Raw genomic sequence first — 24,218 nt, 5'->3', positions numbered from 1 at the left:
AACTTTGCGTACTATCCCTCCTTAGGTAAAAATACGAAGAGAGTGTACCAAATTTATGCCTACAGTCAAATCCAGTGCCTAACTTATATCAATCGCCGCCGTAATCAAAGCGACTGAATGAACAGCGTACACGTGAGGGAAGCCTTAATTTGACATTGCATGCTGTGTCGGGGGGGGGGGGGGGGGGATTATGAGGGAGGGAGGCACCAAAGCCCAGATATGAATAGTACTGCCTTTGGAACGGAAAAGAGGCAGAATTATGGAATTTTTTTTCAGAATCTTCAAGCCTTGGATAAAGACGTCAATATGCAATAATATTACGGCACCTATGACGTCATTAATTAAGATTTTATGCCTCTTTAAGGTCTCGGTTCGGAGTTTTTTTTTTAAATTCGGGGCCGACCTGACTCGTTCCCTTAAAGGCAATAGCGCTTTTCCAAACATCCCTTTTCGGCCGATTCAATGTTTCTGATGGATGGTGGTAACTTATCTTCGAACGACAGACGAATTTGATATTTTCTGTGGAAACGTCATTTTTAGTGAGAACCGTCACTAAAAGCAATTTTCATCTCCAAAACTGCTATTTTTAGGGCATTCTTCCAAGGCCGCTTGAAGGAAAATAAAAGTTTTCCTAGGATAATGACTGATATGGAAATAAAGGTCATCATTCTGTCTGTGCAATTAGGAAAAATGAAAAAAATCGTGAGGATACGTTTTCCGCAATCCCCGATGGTGCGAAACCATGCAAAACGCACATAGAACGCACGATTCGGGTAATCAGGCGACAAAGCCGCGTTACCGTCATCGCGCACTGATACCAGGAAGTACCCGCGGACGACCAAAACTCGGAAACCGTAAAACGCTACGAAGATCGAGTTTTTCAGGAAATACAAAAGATAACGCACTGCTATAGCGATAACCGAAAAATCGGGAGCCAAAACTAACGAGAAAACCTAGGATTTGCGTCTTATCTTCACGCACTATTTAGGTCCTTGGTCAAAACAATTCCGAACCGGAACCTTTTCATGATTGAGGTAATGAAGGAAGAGGTATTTGCATCGTCTTTACAATTAAGGGTATGAAGTACATCCTAACATACATGGTATTTGTTTAACTATATCAACAGAACTGTTATGTTAACACGAAAACAACATCTGATTGTCAAGCATTGAGTATTCTATGTCAAAGGTTAAAGTTGAAGGTCAAAGCCGGCCCACCTGCAGGAAGGTGGAGTTCCAGAGCCTGGCCTGGAAGGTGATGACCACATCCTTGTTCTTTTTCAGGAGGCCGATGGTACAGTTGATCACCGCACAGCGTGCTGTACTCTGCTTACAGTCCTACAGCGGCGAGGGAAAAAAATGTATATAATTCATATCTCTTTCAAGAATTTTTAACTTTAAACAGTATGAAGTTTTACACACTTTCACATACTACCTGTTGAAAGTGGTATTAATTGAAATATGAACAGATGTGACGGTATAATGCTTACAAACAATTTTTGGCTACTCCATGGAAAAGTTTCTATAAAGGTGTCCAGCTAGTCTGTCATTAACTTTTAGCACTAGCCTTTTGGCACCCAATTTCCTATTGGTTACAGAGTTATGCAGTAGGGAGAAGGTTAAGAACTGAATATGCATTAAATTTGTCTCCAATATTCAACACACCTCTACATCATCATTTGTACATGTTTACATCAAGATATGAGAAAAATACAGATAGAAGACAGCTGACTTACCAGAACCTTGGACTCCCTGCTGCTCTTGGTGCCTAACAGTTCCCCGATGTTCGTGTCGCGTGCCCTCCGCAGGAAGGTCTGCATTCCGTGGCCGTAGTCATTGGTGAGGGATCGGCGCGCTCGGTCGGTGACACGGACCTTGTTAGACGAGGAAACAGATGATGAAGATGCAGAAGAAGAAGAGGAAGAGGAGGAAGAGGAGGAGTAGGTTACAGAGCTGGAGGAGGACGTGTAGGTTGTTTTAGAGACAGTTGAGGAAGTTTTGGAGGTCTTTACAGAAGTTCCCCCAGTTTTAACAGAGGTCCCTCCAGTTGTGACTGTAGTTTTTCTTGTTATTTCTTCTTTCCTCGCAGGGTTTAGAACACTTGTACCAGCAAGAGGGTCTACAGGAGGCTATTAGGGGTTGTTTATTTCAAGTGGGATTAAACCATAATAAAGAAGATAAGACCAGTAAAGAAGGTTATACCCAATAAAAAACACAGAACACAGAAAAAATATACAGGGACAGAAAAAAACACATATGAATGACATATACTGAAAGAAGCAATAAAGTACAACAGTGACACAAATAAAGAGAAAACTCAATATGTACAAAGTGAAGGGAACAGTACAATGATACAAGACAGAAACAATTTACAAAAACGAAAACAGAGAGTAGCGCCTTAAAGCACACAAAATAACTTTTCCAATGTAGCTTCAACAAAAACTGGCAGATGAAACATTGAAGAGGAGGGGCAATGATTGGCAGATAGGGAAAAGTCACAGGATACACATACTGTAATACAATGACTGAGAGGAACATTGAAAACATTCTTGACAAAGGATCAAGACTTGCATGGCATCACTTTATTGAGTCATGGAAGTGACTGCTAAATTGAATACTACATTTGCACAACAGTGTAAAAACTGCAATGAAAAGAACTGTTCCATTTTGATGCTATGTATTCCCCAACCCATAAACTACATGTAGGTCTAGTTCAGTAAAACTGTTACTGTATCGCTTGATCTTACCTGATACCGATCTCTGGCCGTTGTGGAACTAACAGGCTTGTAGTTAATAGGTCTCCGGCTCTGTAAACAAAAACCCACAAACAAATAAATAAATATGCAAAGAGAACACTTGACAGCTTTGCATGAAAGAGCACCTACATTGGGCTGCTACATACATGCAGATGGAGTTGGTGGGAAGCTTAGCTTTCTTTGGAATATCGGGAAACACCAACACTATGATCATCACACAGGCATCTAATTACAAATAAACAGACATTTCTTACTTTGTATGAGATGTCATAAAAACCATACCTCCAGACCCAGCGGATTGATGATCCCACGCGGTGCCTGACAGAGGGCGTTGCCAACGACAGCGATGTCCGTCAGGTACAGCAGCCATTTTCCGTTCGGATGCAGCGGCGTGTTCATGATCTCGTACGGCCAATCAATGGACACGACGGCTCCCGGTACGTCGCCAGTTCCGATGTTACGCACCTGGAAATAGTCACATCCCCTGTTACAATATCAAAACGAGCAGAACACTTGGAATATAGAGATTTATGTTTTGCAACTACTGACCATATCAGTTCAGTTATTTATTTGGTGGCACTGTCATTTCATAGAGCGCTGTCAAGCATATTCGTTAACTCTGTTTTCTTCAGACCCTTGTAGTGTCAAGTGGCACACAGGGCAGCATGTTTCCTTGCTGTTTTAGTAGCAAGGTGTATTTTTCAGGGAGAGGTTGCTAGCCCTTCCCCTAGCACCTTCTTGAACATGAGACCCCCATTTTACGTCCCTTTCAAAAGACAATGTAGCCCCAACCTGGGTCTTGAACCAGGGTCCCCCAGTTACCAATTTATTGGAAACAGGAGCTCGACTATGAAGCTGCTACCAGTTGACCCACAGGGACATTCCTGTCCAGGAAATGGACAAATAAAATACTTACCACAAACGTGTGGCTGAGTGGAGTGCCGATGTCTTCCAGGTATTCCATCTCACTCTCTCCCTTAGACTCCCCTCCGAAGAACACTTGCTCTGGCTTGGATTTTCTGTGGGATTGGACAAGAATGGAACGTTACAGTCCTGCTTAAGTACAGTCATGACTGGGACAAAGTGGTTCATTGAATCAGTCATTATCACATATATGATGCAGAATGTTGACTTCTCTTTCTTAAAGTATAGGTTACTACACCTCATTTCACATCTAGAAGCAACAATTTTTCTAAAGAGATACAACATACAAATAAAACTACAGTTTCCATTTCAGCTTCTTCGCTTTCCTACTTCCTGAATCTTTTGTGACAATTTTGAAGTAGTCAAGATTAATTCAGTGAAAGCCTTAGCCGGTTGATACAAAAGCTTAATGTGACATTCCTATGTCTAAAACTATTTTGAGAAATATCAGAGGAAAAACGTACCCAGAAACAGTCAGGTCCACCTCCACGATCACCTTGGCAACGATGGTGACCTGGTCGTCTTCTGTGTTGGTCTCGTTACTCGTCCTACGTGGAACAGAACCCATTGATCATTGGTAAGCTACAAAAGCAACAGGCATCTGCTTGTAAATATATAGTTACAAATAAACATGGATGGATACTAGTAGTTCAATAACAACAGTAAGTTGAGTTTCTTAACTGTCAAGTTGGTGTAAAATTCTGTGTATAGCTATAATCTGGACAACAAACTCAAATGCAAGATGTGTTTCTACTTACGTTGTCAAAAACATGGAAACCTCCAACTCAGGTTCGTCTGTCCTGATGCCTCTTGTCTCAAAACGAAGCAGGAACTTTTGCTGTATCAAGATAAGACATGACTTAACCTCCAGCATGACAAGGTAGACCTTTGGCACCAAACTTGTACTGCTCACAGGGTTAGGCAGCAGTGAGAAGGTTATGAAGCAAATCACAACTACCCGATACATGTACTACATTCCTCCATCAAATCGCACATGTACTTCCAATCTCTTACTAGAGCCTTAGTGTTAGAATTTCTTAACTTAGGCTGCACTTGTTGAGTACATGTACAGTATGTTTATATTGTTGTCTCTATCGCTGTGGGCAGCCACCACCAGCCTTAGCCTTGGTGTACAGAAGACATGTACATGTATGCAAGAAGTTCTTGCAGTGGTTTTAAACTTTTCAGGTCTGGGCAACCTAAAGTGACAAACACATGGATGTTTACTTACCAACTTGCGAAGTGGGTTGCCGACCTCACAGTCGATGTAAGTCTCATTCCCTTCCCTCGGTGAGCAAGAAGTCTTGGTCTAGAAATAACAGAGAGTAAAGCGTGTTAGACATAGAAACTCTTAGTTACAAATCTACCCAGGCAAACAAACTAATGCAATCAAGTTTTGGCACATTCTTCACAGAGACAGTTTTAGTTTGAATACTTGTGCACTCATTTTGACTAAATATGTACATGTATGTAGCTTGTATTGAAGTGAAACTACCATCACAAACTTTGCACAGTGCAAAAAAAGGGAACCTTCATCTGTTGCAAACAACACACCAAGCAGGGACTCTCCCCAAGTACAGGTACTGTCAGGTGTGTGAAATAGTATTGTGCTTCTTAAACAAAAACACACCAAAGACAGTACTACAAGACAGTGTATAGAGGGGAGCGTCCTTGTAACACAGCAATCTTACACACACACATCTATTGCAAGTGGAGACACTGTTTATGTGTGAAAACACAGTGTAAATGATGTGTTTCTATGGTATATGGCACAAACAAAGCAACATGCTTATGAAAGAGATAGATGCGTTTTTTTACAATCTAGTCAAGGTACAAGGGATTACTTTGTAATTAATTATTAAAAATGTCCTTTTTCACTGACAGCACAAATGCCGCATAACAGAACATTAGCTTGGATATCAATTCAAGGGGATGACAAAAAGATCTATTTGAATGTGTTTGGATACCGGAAAAGGAAGTCTCAAAATGTTCAGGATTCTACAGTACTTTGACTAGACTGAGACGGTGTTGGAAAAGCATGGAGTATGTTTCATGGAGAAGGAACAATACGAAAATAGCGCAAGAAGACATGAGACAGAACACCTCATCCAGCTCCAAATAGCATGGCTGTCAGAAGCATGGAATGGTACAGTGTTAAACACAGGCAAAACCAACATGACAGGCAAGTACAGCAGAATACAATGTCAGATACTGACAACCCATTTGTTAAATGGAATCGTCAAGAGCTCTCTCTATGTTGCCTCTAACACAAACAGTAATTTTTGTTCTATCCATTCAGGTTAAAGAATAAAAAGGCAACAGATTTAAGGGGTAGCTTCATTTAACTAACAAAGTTTTCTAAATCTTTGCTCAGTAGTACGGACAACATTAAGATACTCCAATCTACAATGTAGTGTTTTAGCGTTTTGTTCTAGACACATAGGAAAACAAAAGACAATGACAAAATAAAACACAGGAGAGTCATAAAAGTAGGGAAGACCTTCAATACATCAGATAGGTAAAAGATGGAAGTCTACAAGTAAAAAACTTGGCTTTGGAGCAATCATTGGGAATTCTATGAAACTATCTTTGGTGTCATTTAAAATAAGCCTAAGAGATTGAGTTCATCACGTAAGACAAGTTTTGTCGTTTCTGTCACAAAGTTTTCTTAGAAAGGGCAGCTGTATGCTTTTTAAAGTTTCCATATAAATATCTTAAAATATCCAAAGAAATGTCCCAGAAGACTGAGAAACTCACAGTTATGAGAGAAGTCTCAAGATGAAAATGAAGAATAGAGATGAGTGGTAAGAGATGCTTAAGAAAGTTGGACACAAATCATAGACGTAAATCATGCATTAAAGGAGAGTGGAAAACCACTGACATCACAGTGATGATGATCAGTACAGGTGAGCACACACTATCACACAGTCGATCACATGATGCTCACATGATCAGCACATGACAATCATGTGATCAACACCTGCCAATCACGTGCACAACATGTTGTCATCACATGATCAGGACATGCCTGTTATGTGATTGGCTTATTCCTGTCAAACCTTAACAATTAGTATGGATTTCTTTTGCAAACCACATTTCACACAAGAAACATGAATGACAGGAGTTCAGCACAAGACATCTACAGTCAAGGTTTGGGAAGAATTTGAACAACATGGGGTTTAGGAAGGTGCAAGTTAGACTATACTTCAACACATATGTGATTAGGGATGTCCTCCAGTGACATGATCTGTACTCACCATGGCAACCATGATTAACATGCAGAGCGAGTGGAAGAGCAGAGGAAAGAGAAATTCGTTAGTGTGAGAGGAAGAGAGAGTGAAAAGTGACTGGCTTAAGAACTGCTGCAGTGTATACATTCATTTTTAAAACTATAAAGGGTGCTTACAGTTCACTTAGTACATGTCATATGATGTCATTCTAAAATATGCTTTAAATGATTGAATAATGATGGAATAAGTGACAGCTAAAATTATGTCAGTATCTAGCATTCCAGATTCGCCAAATCATGTTTAAGAAATCATGCAATCAATAAGCTATAACTGTTACAGCAGTTAATATACTTCAAAGAACATATGAAATGTTAAGTTGCAGCAAGCATGTTTAAGTAAATAATGAACAGTTGGTCCCAGAACCTGCCTCAGTAAAGGAGGCTGTTGAACAACAATATAAGACCTGAGAGGCAACTATATCAATTATATGTCTGAACAGCAAAAAACAACTTTTGACTGCAGTGATGGCAGGGGGCACACATTAGCAACAGTTCAAACCTGCAAGTTGGTGAAGGCACAGCTGTTATCGCAAAATGGACTAAGCGTATCAGGGTGCGAAATACCCGGTTGCGCACTTGCGCCGCGCAAGCACATTTTGCTTGGCACAACTAATTTCCACACGCAGCTAGCGCAGTGCGCAACCCAAGATTATGAAGCCTGAGAACCCAATTTGAGCCGAGTAAGCTCACAAAAACAGTGTCACTTTCATAAAATTCGGTAAATTTTCAATTGAAACACAGAAATCAACACCTTTTTGTTCTAAACCATCCAAACCTGTTCATAGATCGTGAAATTAGCGCTGGAAAAAGGCGAATAAACTGCCGTCGGCAGTGTCCGCAAAATCAACATGGTCACCATGCGGTGTACTCTTCAAGTCTCCTGAACATGCAAATGAGCTACTTTTCATGCAAATGAGGTACTCTCATGTAAATGAGGTACTGTTGCCTGAGAGTACCCATCAAGTCTTCCAAACATGCAAATGAGGTACTCTTTCATACAAATGAGGTACTGTCTCATGTGAATGAGGTACTTTCTCATGCAAATAAGGACACTACTCTGGCATGTAGATGAGTTTGACACTGCAGGTTCATTAAAGTTTGATAATGATTCCAACACAGTTACTAGTTTATTTGTAGGGGCAAAATTAAGTAATTTTTCTTTATTGTTGTTGTATTGTTGTTGTGTTGTTGTTGTTGTAAAAAAATATACAAAACTAATTTGAAATACTATACTGTTTTGGTGTTTACTTCTGACAGTATATAAGTTTGCATGAATATTTTTTTTCAAATTTATTACTTTCCAGGATGTTAGTGAATAGATAAGTTTTAGAGTTATCTATTTACTTATCATTCAAGGTTATGTGAATCATTACTTGCCTTGTTCCAAGTAAAAAAAATACCATTGTGTATTTTTCAACTTGTTGAACTTGAGGCACCGTGGCCCCCGGATAGGGGCCAGCCGGGGAACCTATGCCCAATTTTTTCGAAAATCCCAGTATATCGCTCCCGAAAGATGTCATTTTTTATGTCACCGCAAATGGTGAATGTAGGTGGGGCAACCTGAAATTTTGATGCGCAACCTAGCTTTTCCCCCAGGTTGCCCACCGGGCAACCTGGCTCAAAAAAGTATTTCGCACCCTGGCGTATACAGTAGGCATAAACATGGCCATGTGTGCCATTTGCACATCTTCAAAGGAGTGCTCTGTCAATGCATATCTTGGCAAGATTTCTTACACTTGATTTATCATAACTTCAAGCAGCCAGTTCAAGATGCTTGTCAGGACCATAGAGACGTGCTGCAAGTTTGCAAAGCAGCTTTCTTTGACTCTTCATGCCATTACTTGCAGACTCTAGCTCTATCAACAACCATGTTGTTGTCATTAGAAAAGAACTAAAAAATGACATTTTATGACAGGTGCGTTTTGTACTTTCAAGGGTACTCTAGAAGTACAAAGTAGTGAATCACTCCTTATCTAAAACAATTCCAACCAATAACTTGGTCCAGCAGTATTTCTAATACTGTCCTTTTGGAAGGAAGTCCACAAAGCTCACTGTGGGCCTACTACAAAGCTACCTATATCATTGGTGCTACCTCTATCACATACCACAACCTCTATTCTAGGACTACCATTCAAGTTCATTTTTGGAAACTGTCACCCCCCCCCTCCAGTTTGCCCCAGCCCACATCTCACCTCCTCCTCCTCCACACTGGTCACACCGACAAGACTGAGGCTCTCGGGCACCACCACCAACAACGCCGCCTCGTACGCTGGCTCGTCAAAGTTCTCTGCTGTCACTTCGATACTCAGCTCGTCTGGGGAGCCAAGGCTGTACGTGGGTGGGGAACTGGGAACGACAGAAAGACATATTGGAGATGCATATATAACTACCACAGAGTAATATGAAAAGTAGTGGATGCTACTGTACTAACACTAGTAACAGACAAGCCATGTATATAGAACATTTAGGCTGAGTATTACATGTACTTCTGAATCAATGTTTTTTAGGCGCCTCTCTTCAAGAAAAGACAATGATGAATAATATACATGATTCTATTATCTATATCTATATATATACAGTGTATCATAATAATCATACCTATATCAAATTTCCTACATACCATGAGAACAGCTTTGCTTTACAAGTTCTTACATGTACATTTTGAGGAAAGAAAAACTTGCGTCGAAACAGATACTGCATTAGGAAGATTGCTGCATTATGTCTCATAGAACTGCATGAGCTAGTGTTCTCAATATATGATATGGATTAATGGAACAATTCTTGAAAGATTTTACATTACAGAACTAGTGCTGACAGCTAAGAAGACATTTGTGTGACCGAACTCACCCAGACAACAAGAACCTGGCGCTGAGGAGCATGTTGCTGTTACAGTTCTGGTCGTCCCCACAGTCCTTCTGGAAGTGGACCTCCAGGTCGCGCTTGTTTCCCACCGCCATGTTCAGGATCGGGAAGTTGATCAGGTTCGTCACAGGGCTGCCCGGATTGGGCGTGGACGGCGAGTTCTGGGGGAGGTCGTAGTTCAGTTCCATTGGGATGGGCCGCAGGTAGTCTCGTACGTCACGCTGCAATGCGAAATTATGTCGAAGTTACAACCACAATACAGGTATGAAAACCACAAACATAAAAACAACCGCAAATATTTTAAGATATACCGAAATTAATCTGACGTTATATGTAGATTTTGAGTCTGTACCAATAGCTGCAGTAACAGTTGAAATGTCCCGAAAGTCTTGATTTGATTTGCTGGATGATACCTTTTGTACAGTTGTGTTATTTGTGAATGAACGTTTGGAAATAAAAAAAAGACTGACCTTGACATACACCTTGACCTTCTTTTCCACCATGCGCCCGTTTCGCAGCCGCACCCGGTCTGAGAAGCTGCTTTGGTCCAGGCGTTTGTCGAAGAAGACACGGGAGTTCAGGTTGGCATCGAGACGAGTCTTCTCTGCCTCCAGCTTGTAATCCACCGCTACAAGGAGGTGAAAATAACACGTTGTAGTCTGAGATAGATAACACGTTAAAAACAGGCTGATCGAAAAGTCTTGCTCAGTGTCACTGACGAGAAGTAGTAAATGCTACTTGAAACATCTGACCGTTTCCAAAATCATATCCAGTTGCTTGAGTAATTGCTATTTGGCATATCTTATTACCTGGATGTCTAACCTTCATTGACGTACAGATTACATCTTATTTGCACAAATGATTGAGTCTGGGCCAGTGACAATGGAGGCAACAAATATGGAAATATGGTTTGTGGGGAGTTTAGAATCAATGTATAGAAGTGCACCTAAGCAATTGAAAGGCAAAGCTCATTTTCCTGACTAAGACTTTTGAATCTGCTTTATATTGCCTTGCTAATGATTATCTTTGAAAAACTATGCATGAACAAGTACACTGCATTCCTAGTGACGAAGCCTTTGCTTTTTAATTTGGGCCTTTCCAGTGCAAAGCAGCCAGTTCTTTGAAACAAAGTAATGCAGCCTCTACCTGAATTATCCTTTAGTTACATTTTGTTTCTTCCTTCAATCATTGACAATTTTCAGCCAAAGCCTTAAAGCAAAGCAAAGTTTACAAGAGCATTTTGACCAGTAAAAGCTAACCAATAGGTACACAGCGTCTGGATTCAAATGTTAGAAGGAAGTGAAAAGGGGAACGAAGCCACAAACGCATGGGAAAAAAAGACCCTCGGGCACGAGACAGCCAGCCACGCCTGCGTATCGATGAAATACTCACTGAAGCGGTCGAAGTATTCCGGTACAACCACTGTCTCCCCGGCTTTGCAAGCACAAGGAATAAACAGGACAGGGAAGATATGGGAGGTTGTCTGGGTCATGCTAGGAGTCGGGGGGACTTCCAGCAAGGACCAGAGCTCAGACGGGGGTTCGACAAGTCTGGAAACTTCACTGTCCTCATAGGACCTGTACATGGTCATTTCAACTGGGCCGATCCAACTTTTCACTGACACAGAGTTTGAAACATTTTACCGATCATGTTTAAATCAAGAAATGCTATTCAATCTATTTTCAGACTGGTAATTTAGAGGACCAAGAACTAAGCATGGAAAAATAACGATGGCCTGATCAAGCCAGCACACTATGATGTGCCCTGGCCCGGTGCCATTGAGCCTATGAACTTGTCGAACCCTGACACACACACACAGAGCACAGACACATGACAGAACAATGATGGGTACGCACACACACGGAAGGACATGGTACATGAACTTTTGATAACTTGTTTCCTGCTAAATCTACATGACACTTATAGTTAGATGAAGTAACTTAGGACAGACAGATGGAAACGGGTGAATTATATGTATTTGGTTACGACAGAATGGACGGGCGACACTGTTAGTTGACAGAGTTTCTCTAATTTGTGGTTGATGAGATTGTATGCAAAAGATCACAGTACCTTCTACAAACACTTAACCTGCATTCCAACTTAACGTATTAACTTAACTGCATTTTAAGTTTGTCTGTCACATGATACATGCAGATACACGAATAAGAGATCATTTTCAAAATCAATGATATGGAGTAATATAAGTCAAATCATCAAGGTTGGCAACAGAAAAACATCAGATATACTTACTTATCCTGTCATTGACTTCCCTGGCTCGAGAGGTGTAGGTGAGACTCACAGTCACATCAAAGCTGGAAGACAAAAGTACAACAGGGTAAAGTTTAGTGTTGTACTCTGTTTTAGCTATTGATATCCAGCTTAAACCAAACCTCACAATGGCAGGGTGTATCTAGACAACTGTAAAATCTGGGTATTTCACAGGCTCATTGATATACAGATAAATATACATGAATAAACAAATATACAATTTTTGCAGTTTGGCTGCACAGAACGACAGTAAGGAGCAGGGCTGCCCCCAGGACCGGTCCCTCCATTCCAGGATGGAATTTTATCCCGTCTATCCAAAAAATCTGGCACCTCAAAAACTTTGTGGCACTAGACTGATAAAAAGGTATTTTCACAAGCTTAAAATTACAGATTTAACAATGAATATCAGAAACATGGGCTCTCAAACAATGAGTGGGATGGAAAAAATGTAAAGCTGGAGACAAGCCCTGGTATGGAGTGAGTGAGAACTTACCAGATGAAGCTGTTGTTCCTTGCAATCCTGCAGGCAGAGCTGAAGTCGTTGGGGTCGATGGTGCTTGGGCCTACGAACGTCGCCTCAACAGTTACAACAGGTCGCGCCCTTTTACAGGAAAAGCAAGATACATTTTTCATAAGTCTAAGAAGTGTTGGAATTACGTACAAGAGCAGAGCGTAGTCCATTGGGTTGATCATACTGATACTTGATAAGAGTAAATTCTGCAGTGGTACTTCTAAGTCACACTATGTCGAGTAGAGATCGGCCCCCTTCTTTTCTTAAAAAAAAAAGAAAGATTTCAGCTGAAGTGATGTTACAAATACTGTTCAACAATGTAAAACGGAAATGCAGCAGGACACTGACATTTTCAACATCATATTTCAATTAAATGGATACCCATAATGTCATTGTACAAGAAAAATGTTCTATTCCAACAGAAATGAGAACATATTGAAAAACGATTCTACAATCTCTCAGATGTGAGATCGCAAAATTATATGTCCCTTGCCAGTGGTCTAACCCCTAAAGAACCCTATCAATCTTTAGGGGGGTCCCTTCAGTTAACTGAGTAACTGATTTCCAAGGGAGCCCTTACAAAATCAGGATACAAAACAAGGATAACATTGACATAAATTGAATGGATAATTCATTCACAATGATATAAAATAAGCAGAAATGATCACATATAGGAGTTACTGTAATGAATCATACAAACAACTCAGGGTATTAAACAATAACAACACAAAAGAAAACTGGAAACACAGCATTTTATTCCTATGCCTTACCTCAGTAGGACAATATTTGATGTCTGATACGCCCCCACCAGCAGGTCAGAATAACCGTTTGCATCCAGATCCCTGCCGCCTGACAGGGAGTACCCAAACGTCTGGATGGAAGCGAACGGCGTGGGGAAGTCTGTGGGGACGATCTTCTGCGAGTATTTCCTCACGATGCCGGCGTTCTTGTCTCCGCGGTACAGGTAGACTGCCCCCATACCTCCCTCGTCATACGGGGCACCTATAGCAAGGTCTGTGTGGAGAAATAGTTAGATGTACATGTGAGATGTGAGATGTAAGAAACAAAGTTTCTGTAGCATGGCTAATCTTACAAAGGTACACAAGGGTGTACAGTATCAATTTCAAATGCCAGACCAACATTCACAATGTTGGACATTTGGACTTCTTTTCCTCTTTTTCTATACTAAGTATTGCAAACTTTATACATGCTTGCTTGGCGATTTACAATTTCAACATGAAGAAGCATCTACACATTCAAGTTCATCCTAGCTGAAAAGAATTTCTTACTTTGGAACAACATATCATATTACAGTTCTGCCTTGTGAAACAATAAAGGAAAAGAAAGCAAGGTTTTATTCCTTCTTACCGTAGTATCCATCCCTATCCACATCCCCAGCATTGGCCAAAGCAAAGCCAAACAAAGAGTCTGTGGGTCCAAGTAGTTTTATCGGCTCTACGTTCTTCATGCCACGTTTGTCATTGATGTAGACAAAAACTGCACCCCCGACTTTCGTGTTCTTGGCATCAAAGTAGAACGGTGCTCCTACAGCAAGATCTGGCCACCTGAACAGAACATACAAAGTAAATTCAATCGGACCAAACTTGTGAAGTTGCGATAGAAAGGTTTTTCGGAACTTTCGCCAGCCACTTACGTGTCAAAGAACAACTACAAAACTTTTCCTTGGATGTTTCCTTGGATGGTTTAGCATTGATAAAGTGAGCACAGCTAAAACTTAGGTAGACATTGAAGTCTTGGGTGTTTTTCCATTAAGTATTTTAAGATGTATTATAAAATCATTTCAGGTTTTTCAAAACTTTCACCAGCCACTTACGTGTCAAAGTTCAGGTCCACGGATGCCACAGAGAATCCAAAGGAGGAGGCCAGGTGGTCTGACTTGAGGACCAGCCGCGTCACCAGCCTTCCCGACTCCTTACCAAAGAACAGGACTGCCCCTCGACTGTTGGCCCTCGGTGCTCCTGCCACGTAGTCCGTCCTGTTTTTAGCCAGGAACCTGCCTGATGTGATGGCCCAGCCTAGAGTAGAGGTGTAGGGGGATTCAAATGCACTAGTTAGTGGTAAGAAATGTGCTGCTGTTCTTGCAGAAGACTTTAAGGCCCTCCGTAAGAACAGCAACACAACCCAATCTTTGTCTGTAACATCACTGAAGACTCTGAAACAGCAGAATGATGCATTCCATCTTGTAGGGATAACAAAAAGATGCCTTGTGAACTTGTGCTTTGAAATACAGTAAATAAAGGTGAAGTATAGGTTTTGCTTTGCTAGCATGCTACTAGCAGAGTTCCCTAACAGCATCTCTTTACATCTACTTCGCTTTGTCATGCACCAAAACCTTTACTATGTTATGTAACTTGATAGCAAGCAAAGTACATTTGTATCTATTCAAAATATTTCCTGAACATTCTAAATATGTCATGATAATACTGGCTGCTGCAGTAAGAGTCAAACAATACTCATGTTGGGAGAAAGAACAAATGAGTAAACACATGTATGTACATGTAGTGCACATGACACAGTGGAAACTACAATTAGTTGTTTTAACCAGAGCAGTGCACAGCAAGAATAACGTTATCATCAAACAAATGATAACACTAATCTAGTATGTTAAAGCAAACCTGTATAAGGAAACCAACAAGTCCTCTTGCAAGGAAAATAGTATCACTATGTGCATTTGGTATACCAAGAAATGATATGAAATACAATCTCTAGTAGGCACTACTGATGCAAGGCAAGACCACATACATGTGGTACCATGCAGTGAGTTTTGCAAGGGGCAAACTGCTAGTAAAGGGGGGATACAATCCTTGCACATGCCCCCCCTAGGTCATGCCACATATTGCATGTCGCACACCATGCCTGAATGGAGGGTTACCTAGGTAGCTGTTCCTCGGGATCTGTGTAGCTGATGGACAGAACAAGAGAGAACAAGAAAGATGGATGAAGAGAGAACACTATGGATAGAAACAGCTGGGGGATACTTCATAAGGCAAGGGGTCAGTCTAAAACATCTACGCAATGAAAAGACTGACCTCTCAGACCTTAAGAACTGGGATAACAAATTAAAGGATAAAAAAGGCAGCAACTTGAGGTAAGAGGTCACTTAGGTCAAAGGTCAGTCTAAAACATCTACGCAATGAATAGACTGACCACTCAGACCTTAAAAACTGAGATAACAAATCAAGAGATAAAAGGCAGCGACTTGGGGTAAGAGGTCACTTAGGTCAAAGGTGACACCAGTCCTGGTGTACTGGGGATGACAGGGGTAACAACTACATGATCTGTACTTGTAGAAAGGTCTTAGAAGGACCTCATGATACAGACATAGCTCACAGTACAATAACACGAAACAGGGATGACAATAACAAAGTCATGACAAAACATGTTGACATATAATACTGTTACAGTAATAGAGCGAAATTTGTGTTGTAATCTGGTTTACAAAGCTGACTGGACATGACTTTTACAGTAGTTCAGTCTTGTGAAATAGAGAATTTTAGGTTGAAATTGTGTTAAGAAAAGCCTTGAATAATCATTGTTACAGCTACCCCTGAGCCCAAAAGTTTCAAAAGAAGTCAATACAGTTGCAATTCTTGGAACACTAAAATTCACCCAGTTTTTGGAATTCTTGTACTTCAAAGTATAGAATCTAGTTTATGATGTAATTCTTGATGTTTCTTAAATCTGACAGCATTTCATACCAACATAGTAGGTCACACATGACAACAACAAATGATTAACTACAAAACAGTCAATATAAGAAGGACAGTTATGATTGGACGATAAAAAAAGGGATAGTCCAGTTAACAATACAAGTCATTGTGATATGAACAGGATTGATGTGTCCCTTGCAACACTGTTCCCTGTATTGGCAATACTAACTTTTAAAAATATTTTGTGACGTAAAAAAAAATACTTTCATAACTATAGGAAGAATTTTAAAACATCACTCTTTCTGTTAGGAGATACGTGCTATAGAGTGTTGTTCTCTTTTTGTGTGTTTATCAATACTGCATCTTTCTTAAGCTTAAACATTGACAAGACTAACTACAGAAGTACAGGGTACAGTGTAGGGCTGAAGAGCAGACAGAGAAGCTGTCCAGTGTTGACAGGTGGAACCGTTACCTTCACGTTCAGGCATTACAGGTACTCCAGTAGCGGCTGAGGTAAGCAGTTAGACAGAGGCAAAGGCAGGAGGTCCAGTGGCAAGTCAAGCAAGTTAGGAAAAGTAAGGAGAAACCACAGGGCTAGAAACTGGCAACGTTATGTAGAAGTTTCACTATAAAGGAATTTGTCCTAAAAGATTTCTATTGGAAAAGATGTTAGTTTCTCTGCAACCACAAATCTTTCTATGATAGAAAGAAATTGTACCGTTTTTTTGTTTTCCTCCCTTGCCAATTTATAAATATTCTAAAAAGTCTGATGTAGAAAATTTGGCACACTTTTTGTTGTTGGAATGGACATTGTTGACCAAAGGTTTCTAGCCCTGTAAGTTTAAGCATACAACTCAGAGAAGTTGACAAGTAAACAGAGTCAAGCATGGACAGAGTGAAGGCATACAGTTATAATCATAGCACAGGAACAATAGAAAAGGTATGGTTGAACTGTGGCAGGCGATCTCAAGCAGAATGTCATAATTTATACATTGATTTTTGATATGAGAAATCCATAGGCATAGATTTTCCCTCTTACTGCACTTGATAATTGTAGGACTTCAATTTTTGTTGTTGTAAAGCAGCAACTTGCAATCAACTGTGTCTATAATATAAGACCTAACATTGGCAACCAAAACAAAATGCTCATTGTTAATTTAATTGCAATGAAGTTCAAGGATCCAGTTCTGAACCTCTGTTGGCAAGACAAAATTGAAAAGAAACTTTTTGTCTACTGCAGTTCAACCATTCCTTGTAAAGCAACATATTCCGGATGTTAGAATCCAGGAGAGTAAGATCATAGCAGTAATTGAAAAGACAGACACTATTAACCATAATTAGATAAACAATACAGATCATAGTGCACAGCAATGACAAATGAACAGTATGGAAGTCAGGAAATGTTGCAGAGCAAAGAGAAACCATAGTGAGATGATGAGCACATGTTCTGATCAGGGTGATATGGGAAATGCAAACTGCAGTGCGGTTAAGTCAATGGCAGTGAGGTCCGAGAGTACGATGCTTTGTCCCATATCTTATTAATATCAAAGTTTAAAGCCTTTTTATCATATTCCAGCTAGACTCAGTATACAGAATATACCATAGGCCTTTTCAACTCCAAGGCACTCTGTAACTTCTTGTCACAACTTGTCCAGTTTTCTATATTATCTGTTTCCATACTCCCCAAACCTTGTATCTTATCCTTAACTAGGTTCCAGCCACCCAATGGAAACATACCTAGGTAGCTGTTTCTAGGCACCCCAGCCACCTCCAGATCCTCCGGGCTCTTGTACACGTTCAGGTCGGAGCTCCGGTCGGTGACATCCGTGGCAAACAGCACACCTGCAGGGGGCAATAGGGAAATACATGTACATCATATAAAAACTTCACTCTGGTGAAAATGAGTGCCTAGCTTCGATTAGGGACCTCCCTTGGATAGGATGTTAAATGGAGGTCCCGTCTTTGAGGAGTCATCCACTCCTCAAGCCGCACTTATTGATAAGAGTAGGGGTCTTTCCAGGAGTAGAGAATTTCCCGAGCAGCCTCCATATCCCCTGCTTCTCCTATTGGGTCAGTTAGTCCTCTCTCTTAGTGATCAGCTGAGCTAGTCTCATGATATTTCTGACCAAGGGTGAAGAGTTGCTGTTACAGTTATATAATATATGTAACCCGTAACTTCAAAGTGGCCTTCGTGTCTTGTTATGTGGTGACCATTGAGTAAAAAAACAAAAAAACAAAAAAAAGCAAAAAACAACAACACTGTAACCAGACTTCCTTACCCATCCAGTAGTAGGACCCCGGTGCGCCAAAAATCACGTCCTTGTCGTCTTCGGAGAATCCCCCGGCCGTTCCCGCCTGGCAGTACCCGTACTCTTGGTGTCCGTCCCCGTAACCGCGACACGGCGCCCACATTCCCTGGCTGCTGTGCGAGTCATCCAGCCCCAGCTGATTGGTCAGTTGGAAGCACTTGCCGAGTCCCCAGCTGGCGTCCCTGTTCGGAACGTACATGTACCTATGTGCACACGTCTGCGGAGAAATGTGGAGTTTTACACATCTATATTGTATACATGTACATAACCTCCATTAACATTAATCCACCAGGTTACATAAATCCACCACTTTGAAAATCAGTGGGTTTGAGAGATCTCTAGTGCAGCACCCCCTAGGTATGCACAGGTTAGATATACAGGAATGCATTATACTGGAGGACATTGGGTTGGAGATCTGTTTGGACGTAGCTTGCAAGAACTCTTTCATTTCAACACACACAAGTTCAAGAAAAGCTTCTGACGATGAAAGTGTATTTACCAGAACTTTTCCTCCGATGTTGTTCATTGTTTCCACGTTGACTCCCAGCCACTGTAGGGTTTTGTTTTCTGTACTGTCTGCATCTGAGGGGGCCAGGGAAGGGTGGAATCAAACAAAGACATAAAAACATCTTAACAACTGTCACAAACTTCTTCAACAAAGTATACGAGCATCAATGTAACTGTCGAAAACAACCCTATAAGATATATGGTTATCAATGTATTGTCCAGATAAGGAAAAAAAATTCAGCTTCAATTGGCAATGTATGACAGGCAGAGATCTTCACACAATAGAGATTGTAAAAGTCAATATAACTTATTACAAGTTATATTTTACACAGATAAAACTTCAAAAGTACTGTATTGCCATTATTATAATAACTTTATTGTGCAACAATTGTACAAGGTACAAAGTATGGCATCTACTTGTACAGTTCTATAAGGCTAATCTACATGTTCAACTTACTAGTACAAGGCAACTGAGTGTATAGTATAGGATCGTGAGCTTTTACAATCATTGGAAGAATTACTACTGTACATTAGCGCCCCCTGTCCCTGCAGTACACTCACCTGAATCGTCCACCCTTAGCTGCACACAGTCGTTGGTCCTGGTTGAGATGGGACATCTGTACAAGGCACCTGGCTGGATGGTGTTCTGCTGGTAAATGTTGTCGTCCATGGGGGCTCCTACCAATAATCTGCAAGCAAAGAAGGTCAATTCATTACTTTGTATCCTTAACTGGTTGTGCACTGTTAACTTTGTAACAGTGTGGTTCAAGCGCCACTTACTGACCAGTCAAACTGGTCCGGACCTTTAAGCCTAGTGGTAAGTGTGTTGGGTTTGTGCACTGGCGGCCCGGGTTCGATTCAAATTTACAGGCACATCCACAGACATGGGTTGGTAGAAATAGATATTTTTTCACAAGATGAAGAGACATTATGATCATCCTTATCTATACTAATATGTATACATGTATGTATGTATGTATAGAAAGTATGAATTTACACATGGGAAATTTCCTATCAACTGTACGGTGTAACAACCAGCAACGCAGACTTTTCAAAAGAGACGGGCTGTGGTTGGTCAATATTTATCCCACTTCTACCCTGCGTAGTGTACCAATAAATTCTCATTTAAGCGGTAAGACAATATTGAAAGCCTTTTGTGCTTACAAACCCCAGGTGAGAGATTCAGAGGTGTGATCCTTCTCACCTTTACGAGCGAGTCCCAGGGGTAACTCAGCCTTAGGGAGAAATCTGATATATGAAGTGATGTTATAGGTCATGTTTGACCTTTTAAACGTTGTCTATTTCACTCAAGAATAACCGTAACAATGTGTTTGGCTGATTTTATGTCCCTTTTTTTACATAATTATACTTAAGGTATTTTTTCTAGCTACTGTCACAGGATACAACGCTCATAGTTTTTATGAAATGAGAGTGTATGAAGAGTTTATGAATTAAAATACCTCTATTATCACATTTCAAATATTAACAAGATATGTTATGCCTTATAAACATGCATATACATACATTTTGTATATCTAGATACAGAAAATATAAATGATATGTGTTCATGTATAATATTTCTCACTGTACCTTTCTACTAAGTTATCATTGTGATTGATATGTCTACATTATCTTCAAAGCAATTCATTCTAATTATGGCAGGACATTAAAGTATCATAATAAAAAAGTGACATCTGCTGTATAGGAAATATCAATCATGTAAAACCACTTTGCAATAGGCACCTACGTGGAAGTGCAGGAAAGGAAAATAACAAAAGTCTTTTGTTATTACAATGACTTCAAAAATAGCCTGGCTGCCAGACCCCCAAACTCTGAAAAGTGAAATATCTATAGTGCCCCACACGATAGATATTTCAGAGTTTGGGGGTCTGGCATCCAGGCTACTTCAAAAAGGCCTTATGTGGAGGTTATTGTACACATTACTGCTGCGGTATAAATGGTTATTTTGATCAAATTGCAGCCATCAATCTCCTTCTTCCTCATTGTGGTGAAAAAAGGAAATAAAATACATTTTAAATCAAGATTGAGATGTGCCTCTTTTAAAGCTAACAATTTATTGAAACTGGCTTTATATCGTAGCTTGATAACAGATGCAAAAAGCTCTTTTGTTAAGATCTGATGAAAGGGTTTGTAATTTCCAGAGAAAATTCAACTGACTGATTCTACATGTAGCAACAGTCACAAAAGTACATCTTTCAGGGTCTTATACCAATGTATTCTATTCGTCCAGTGGTGTCATTTTTTGTACCAATGGTGTCATGTTTTCTTGCCATTGTGAGATCTCTTCTCATTTCTAAAAACTTCTGTACCAAATGGTGTCGTTTTTTTGAGTGCATCTCTTTCCATTGTGTGATTTACACGTATTTTAATTTTTCAAACTTTTGAGTTAGGGACAGTGAACTTAGTCTGGCCTTTGGTGCTTATAAATGTAGCCTGATACATTTAATATTCATTTCCTTCCTGTAGCACCCACCATACAAACCACTACCGAAATGGGCCAGTTAAGATAAATACTACATGTGATGCAGTGTGATGGGTTTGAGCCCTCTGTGGTTGAAAGATACAGTTTGAAGTCCTCCTTTGGGACTGTCGGTCTCCCATCAGGGATAATGACCACATCTCATGGAAAACATTAAAGTTTCATCTGCCATGCTTAGCATCAATACACATGTCCGCTTTCATCTAAGATATTGGTGTGGAGTGAAATACTGGTCATGAATATACAATATACAGTATCTATCTGTCATAGTCTTTTAGGATCATTTTGTATTTTACGATACTAGGCTGTATGATGGGGCTATACTACACGATATCTGTCCATGATATACTACCCACTGTCCATGGATATACTACCGAACTAAAACTAATAAAAATACTGAAAATATCAATTTTTCTGGGGACTCAATTTTGCATTAGGTGGAGAAACAAGGTTTTAGCAGTGATTTAAGGTTGTGGTCGAAACAATTCCATAGTACAGTAGTAATACAATGGAAATGCATATTGACAGGGTCTTTGTTTCGCAACATAAGGTTACTGCAAGTGAAACTGCTGCAATAATCTAAAGCTTTACAATACATTGGCAACCATGCAAGTATAGCAACAAGAATAAACAATAACTTATTTCAAGTATTTAAAGTTGTAACGATATAGAAGAACAAATACAAAAGCTCATGACATGCACACTATCAAATTTTCTGAAATTAGAAGGCTCACAAGGGGTATCCCAAATGTGTCACTCTACAAATCATAACATCTAACTGCAAACACCTGAACACACTCCACTAACTACCTCAGGGACTCGAGGGGGGGGGGGGGAAAGTGTCATGAAGGTATATGCTCAGATGAATGGCAATATCATAATCCTGTCATGACGGGGTAATTTATACCCTGCATGCGTAAGGGGAAATCGTTCTGATCTGTATGTACACAATTGTCCTGGCGGTATCGGGGGACCAGACATATGCTTATGTTTGATTGTGTATCAACCATGCAATTTTAATAAACTAGGGAACAGCAAGTTCGGATGTGATGTAAGATGTATTATAAAAAAAAAGTAGCTCACTTTCCCCCAATGATTTACAACTTGTACATTTTACGCTGTAACTTGCAACCTATATATTTCACTATACAGTATGCACTACGACTAGTACTAGTATATTATATGCCATAATGAAAAACACTTTGATATGTGTAGTTTCATGTTGCATCACAAGGGGGGCTTGATGATTTCAATCTTTCAATTTTTAATCTCTGGGCAGATGTGGAGGGGGGGGGTAAGATTTACCAATTTCTTCAAATATTATTCATAGAGGTAGACAAAAACAATCTCCCTTTTTTTATAGATTGGGTCATCTTTTTGTTTATGACAGCTTTACAAACATTGAGACCATCTGTTTGTAATTTCAACAAAGCACAATCATGACTTTTTTCAATCAAATTTTGACAAATGAATTTTCTGTACTTTCAATAGAAAGAAATTTCTCCCAATAGTGCAATGTTGTCGGCATAAAATACATTGGCAGAAATTACGTTTCATTTCAATGATCATTTCATATTTTTCTTCAATTTGATTAATCTGCAATACCAAATCTAAGTAATAAAATCCATAGTATCTTCTATGTCTTTTACAATGTATGCAACCCCCCCCCCCACACACACACACAAAGATTATGCTTTCTGTACATGATGTATGCTATACCATTCCGATTTTGGTATATTCAATTTCGTATTAACCTTCATTTGAAAGAAAGGTATTCAAACACAAGTACAATACAACTAGATACGATCTAAATGCACAACACACAATGTGAATAATAATATGGTCTCAGGTGCCGTAATAATTAGAGTACTTGTGTGTGATCCCCGTGGATATTAACTGTGCCACCTGGGGTATTATCATAGGACAGGTAACAGGTAGGACTCATGCATAAACATCAGGGCGGGTTAACTTCCTCATTATCATACTGGCTTCGCTTGTGGACGAAAGATGTTCTAAATTGTTCGACTGCATGTAACTCGCTCTTTTACGCGGATGTATCATTAGAAAGTCTATCGTTACTACAGACACACTACCGGTACATGTGCGTTACTTTGGGAAAAACTAATTTAGGCCCAATTTACACCCACGTTTTTGAGTCAACTTAGATTCAACTCACGACTGTACAAGAAGAACCACGGGCCACTCAAGTCCAAAGCTCCTCACACACAGCCCTGAGTCGACTTCGAAAACTTGTGTGTAAATCAGGCCTTACAGTGACATCTCTGTTTTCGTCTACAAGGCCCCAGGTGTGTTAATGTTACGGTTAATAACATTAGCAGCATGTGAAGATTACATGAAAGCGAGTAGTTCTCAGGTGATGGCAACAGAAAAAATGAACAAGCATTACGCTCTGTCTCAAGCATTATGCTTTGAGTTTGACGGAACAAAGGTATGTTTGGTGTTACAATAAAGTTAAAGGGACAAACATCAGTGCGGACTAAAAGAATTAGCTAGTAAGGTGGGTTTTGCCAAGTCGTATTGGAAGTGGAATCTTCTTTAACACTTTGAAAGCATTTCAAACACACCATAGTTTCTATATTGTGGTAAGAAGTTCCAGGATAA

The 24,218-nt window shown here is 40.0% G+C and overlaps 1 protein-coding gene across 4 annotated transcripts in view; it reads right to left on the bottom strand.

Annotated features, from left to right (window-relative positions):
- LOC136447342 (integrin alpha-6-like) overlaps nucleotides 1-24,218 on the bottom strand; it is a 49,181-nt gene that overhangs the window by 6,691 nt on the left and 18,272 nt on the right. For 2 of the 4 annotated variants that reach the window (XM_066446158.1, XM_066446157.1), the window contains exons 2-23: nucleotides 19,658-19,785; nucleotides 19,089-19,171; nucleotides 18,560-18,806; nucleotides 18,018-18,122; nucleotides 15,503-15,532; nucleotides 14,444-14,645; nucleotides 13,978-14,174; nucleotides 13,380-13,623; nucleotides 12,592-12,699; nucleotides 12,081-12,142; nucleotides 11,223-11,264; nucleotides 10,301-10,458; nucleotides 9,816-10,051; nucleotides 9,161-9,314; nucleotides 4,911-4,988; nucleotides 4,438-4,517; nucleotides 4,144-4,227; nucleotides 3,672-3,774; nucleotides 3,038-3,220; nucleotides 2,747-2,806; nucleotides 1,736-1,873; nucleotides 1,218-1,337 (exon numbers count right to left, since the gene is read on the bottom strand). In XM_066446158.1, coding sequence (XP_066302255.1) covers nucleotides 1,218-1,337; nucleotides 1,736-1,873; nucleotides 2,747-2,806; nucleotides 3,038-3,220; nucleotides 3,672-3,774; nucleotides 4,144-4,227; nucleotides 4,438-4,517; nucleotides 4,911-4,988; nucleotides 9,161-9,314; nucleotides 9,816-10,051; nucleotides 10,301-10,458; nucleotides 11,223-11,264; nucleotides 12,081-12,142; nucleotides 12,592-12,699; nucleotides 13,380-13,623; nucleotides 13,978-14,174; nucleotides 14,444-14,645; nucleotides 15,503-15,532; nucleotides 18,018-18,122; nucleotides 18,560-18,806; nucleotides 19,089-19,171; nucleotides 19,658-19,785 — 2,842 coding nt within the window. The remainder of the gene's footprint in view (nucleotides 1-1,217; nucleotides 1,338-1,735; nucleotides 1,874-2,746; nucleotides 2,807-3,037; nucleotides 3,221-3,671; nucleotides 3,775-4,143; nucleotides 4,228-4,437; nucleotides 4,518-4,910; nucleotides 4,989-9,160; nucleotides 9,315-9,815; nucleotides 10,052-10,300; nucleotides 10,459-11,222; nucleotides 11,265-12,080; nucleotides 12,143-12,591; nucleotides 12,700-13,379; nucleotides 13,624-13,977; nucleotides 14,175-14,443; nucleotides 14,646-15,502; nucleotides 15,533-18,017; nucleotides 18,123-18,559; nucleotides 18,807-19,088; nucleotides 19,172-19,657; nucleotides 19,786-24,218) is intronic. The other 2 variants (XM_066446161.1, XM_066446159.1) reach the window with 2 other exon arrangements.

Source organism: Branchiostoma lanceolatum, chromosome 13, assembly GCF_035083965.1.
Source record: "Branchiostoma lanceolatum isolate klBraLanc5 chromosome 13, klBraLanc5.hap2, whole genome shotgun sequence".
Taxonomy (NCBI): Eukaryota; Metazoa; Chordata; class Leptocardii; order Amphioxiformes; family Branchiostomatidae; genus Branchiostoma; species Branchiostoma lanceolatum.
The sequence above is the reverse complement of the archived record's forward strand: the minus strand, read 5'-3'. Positions and strand labels throughout refer to the sequence as shown.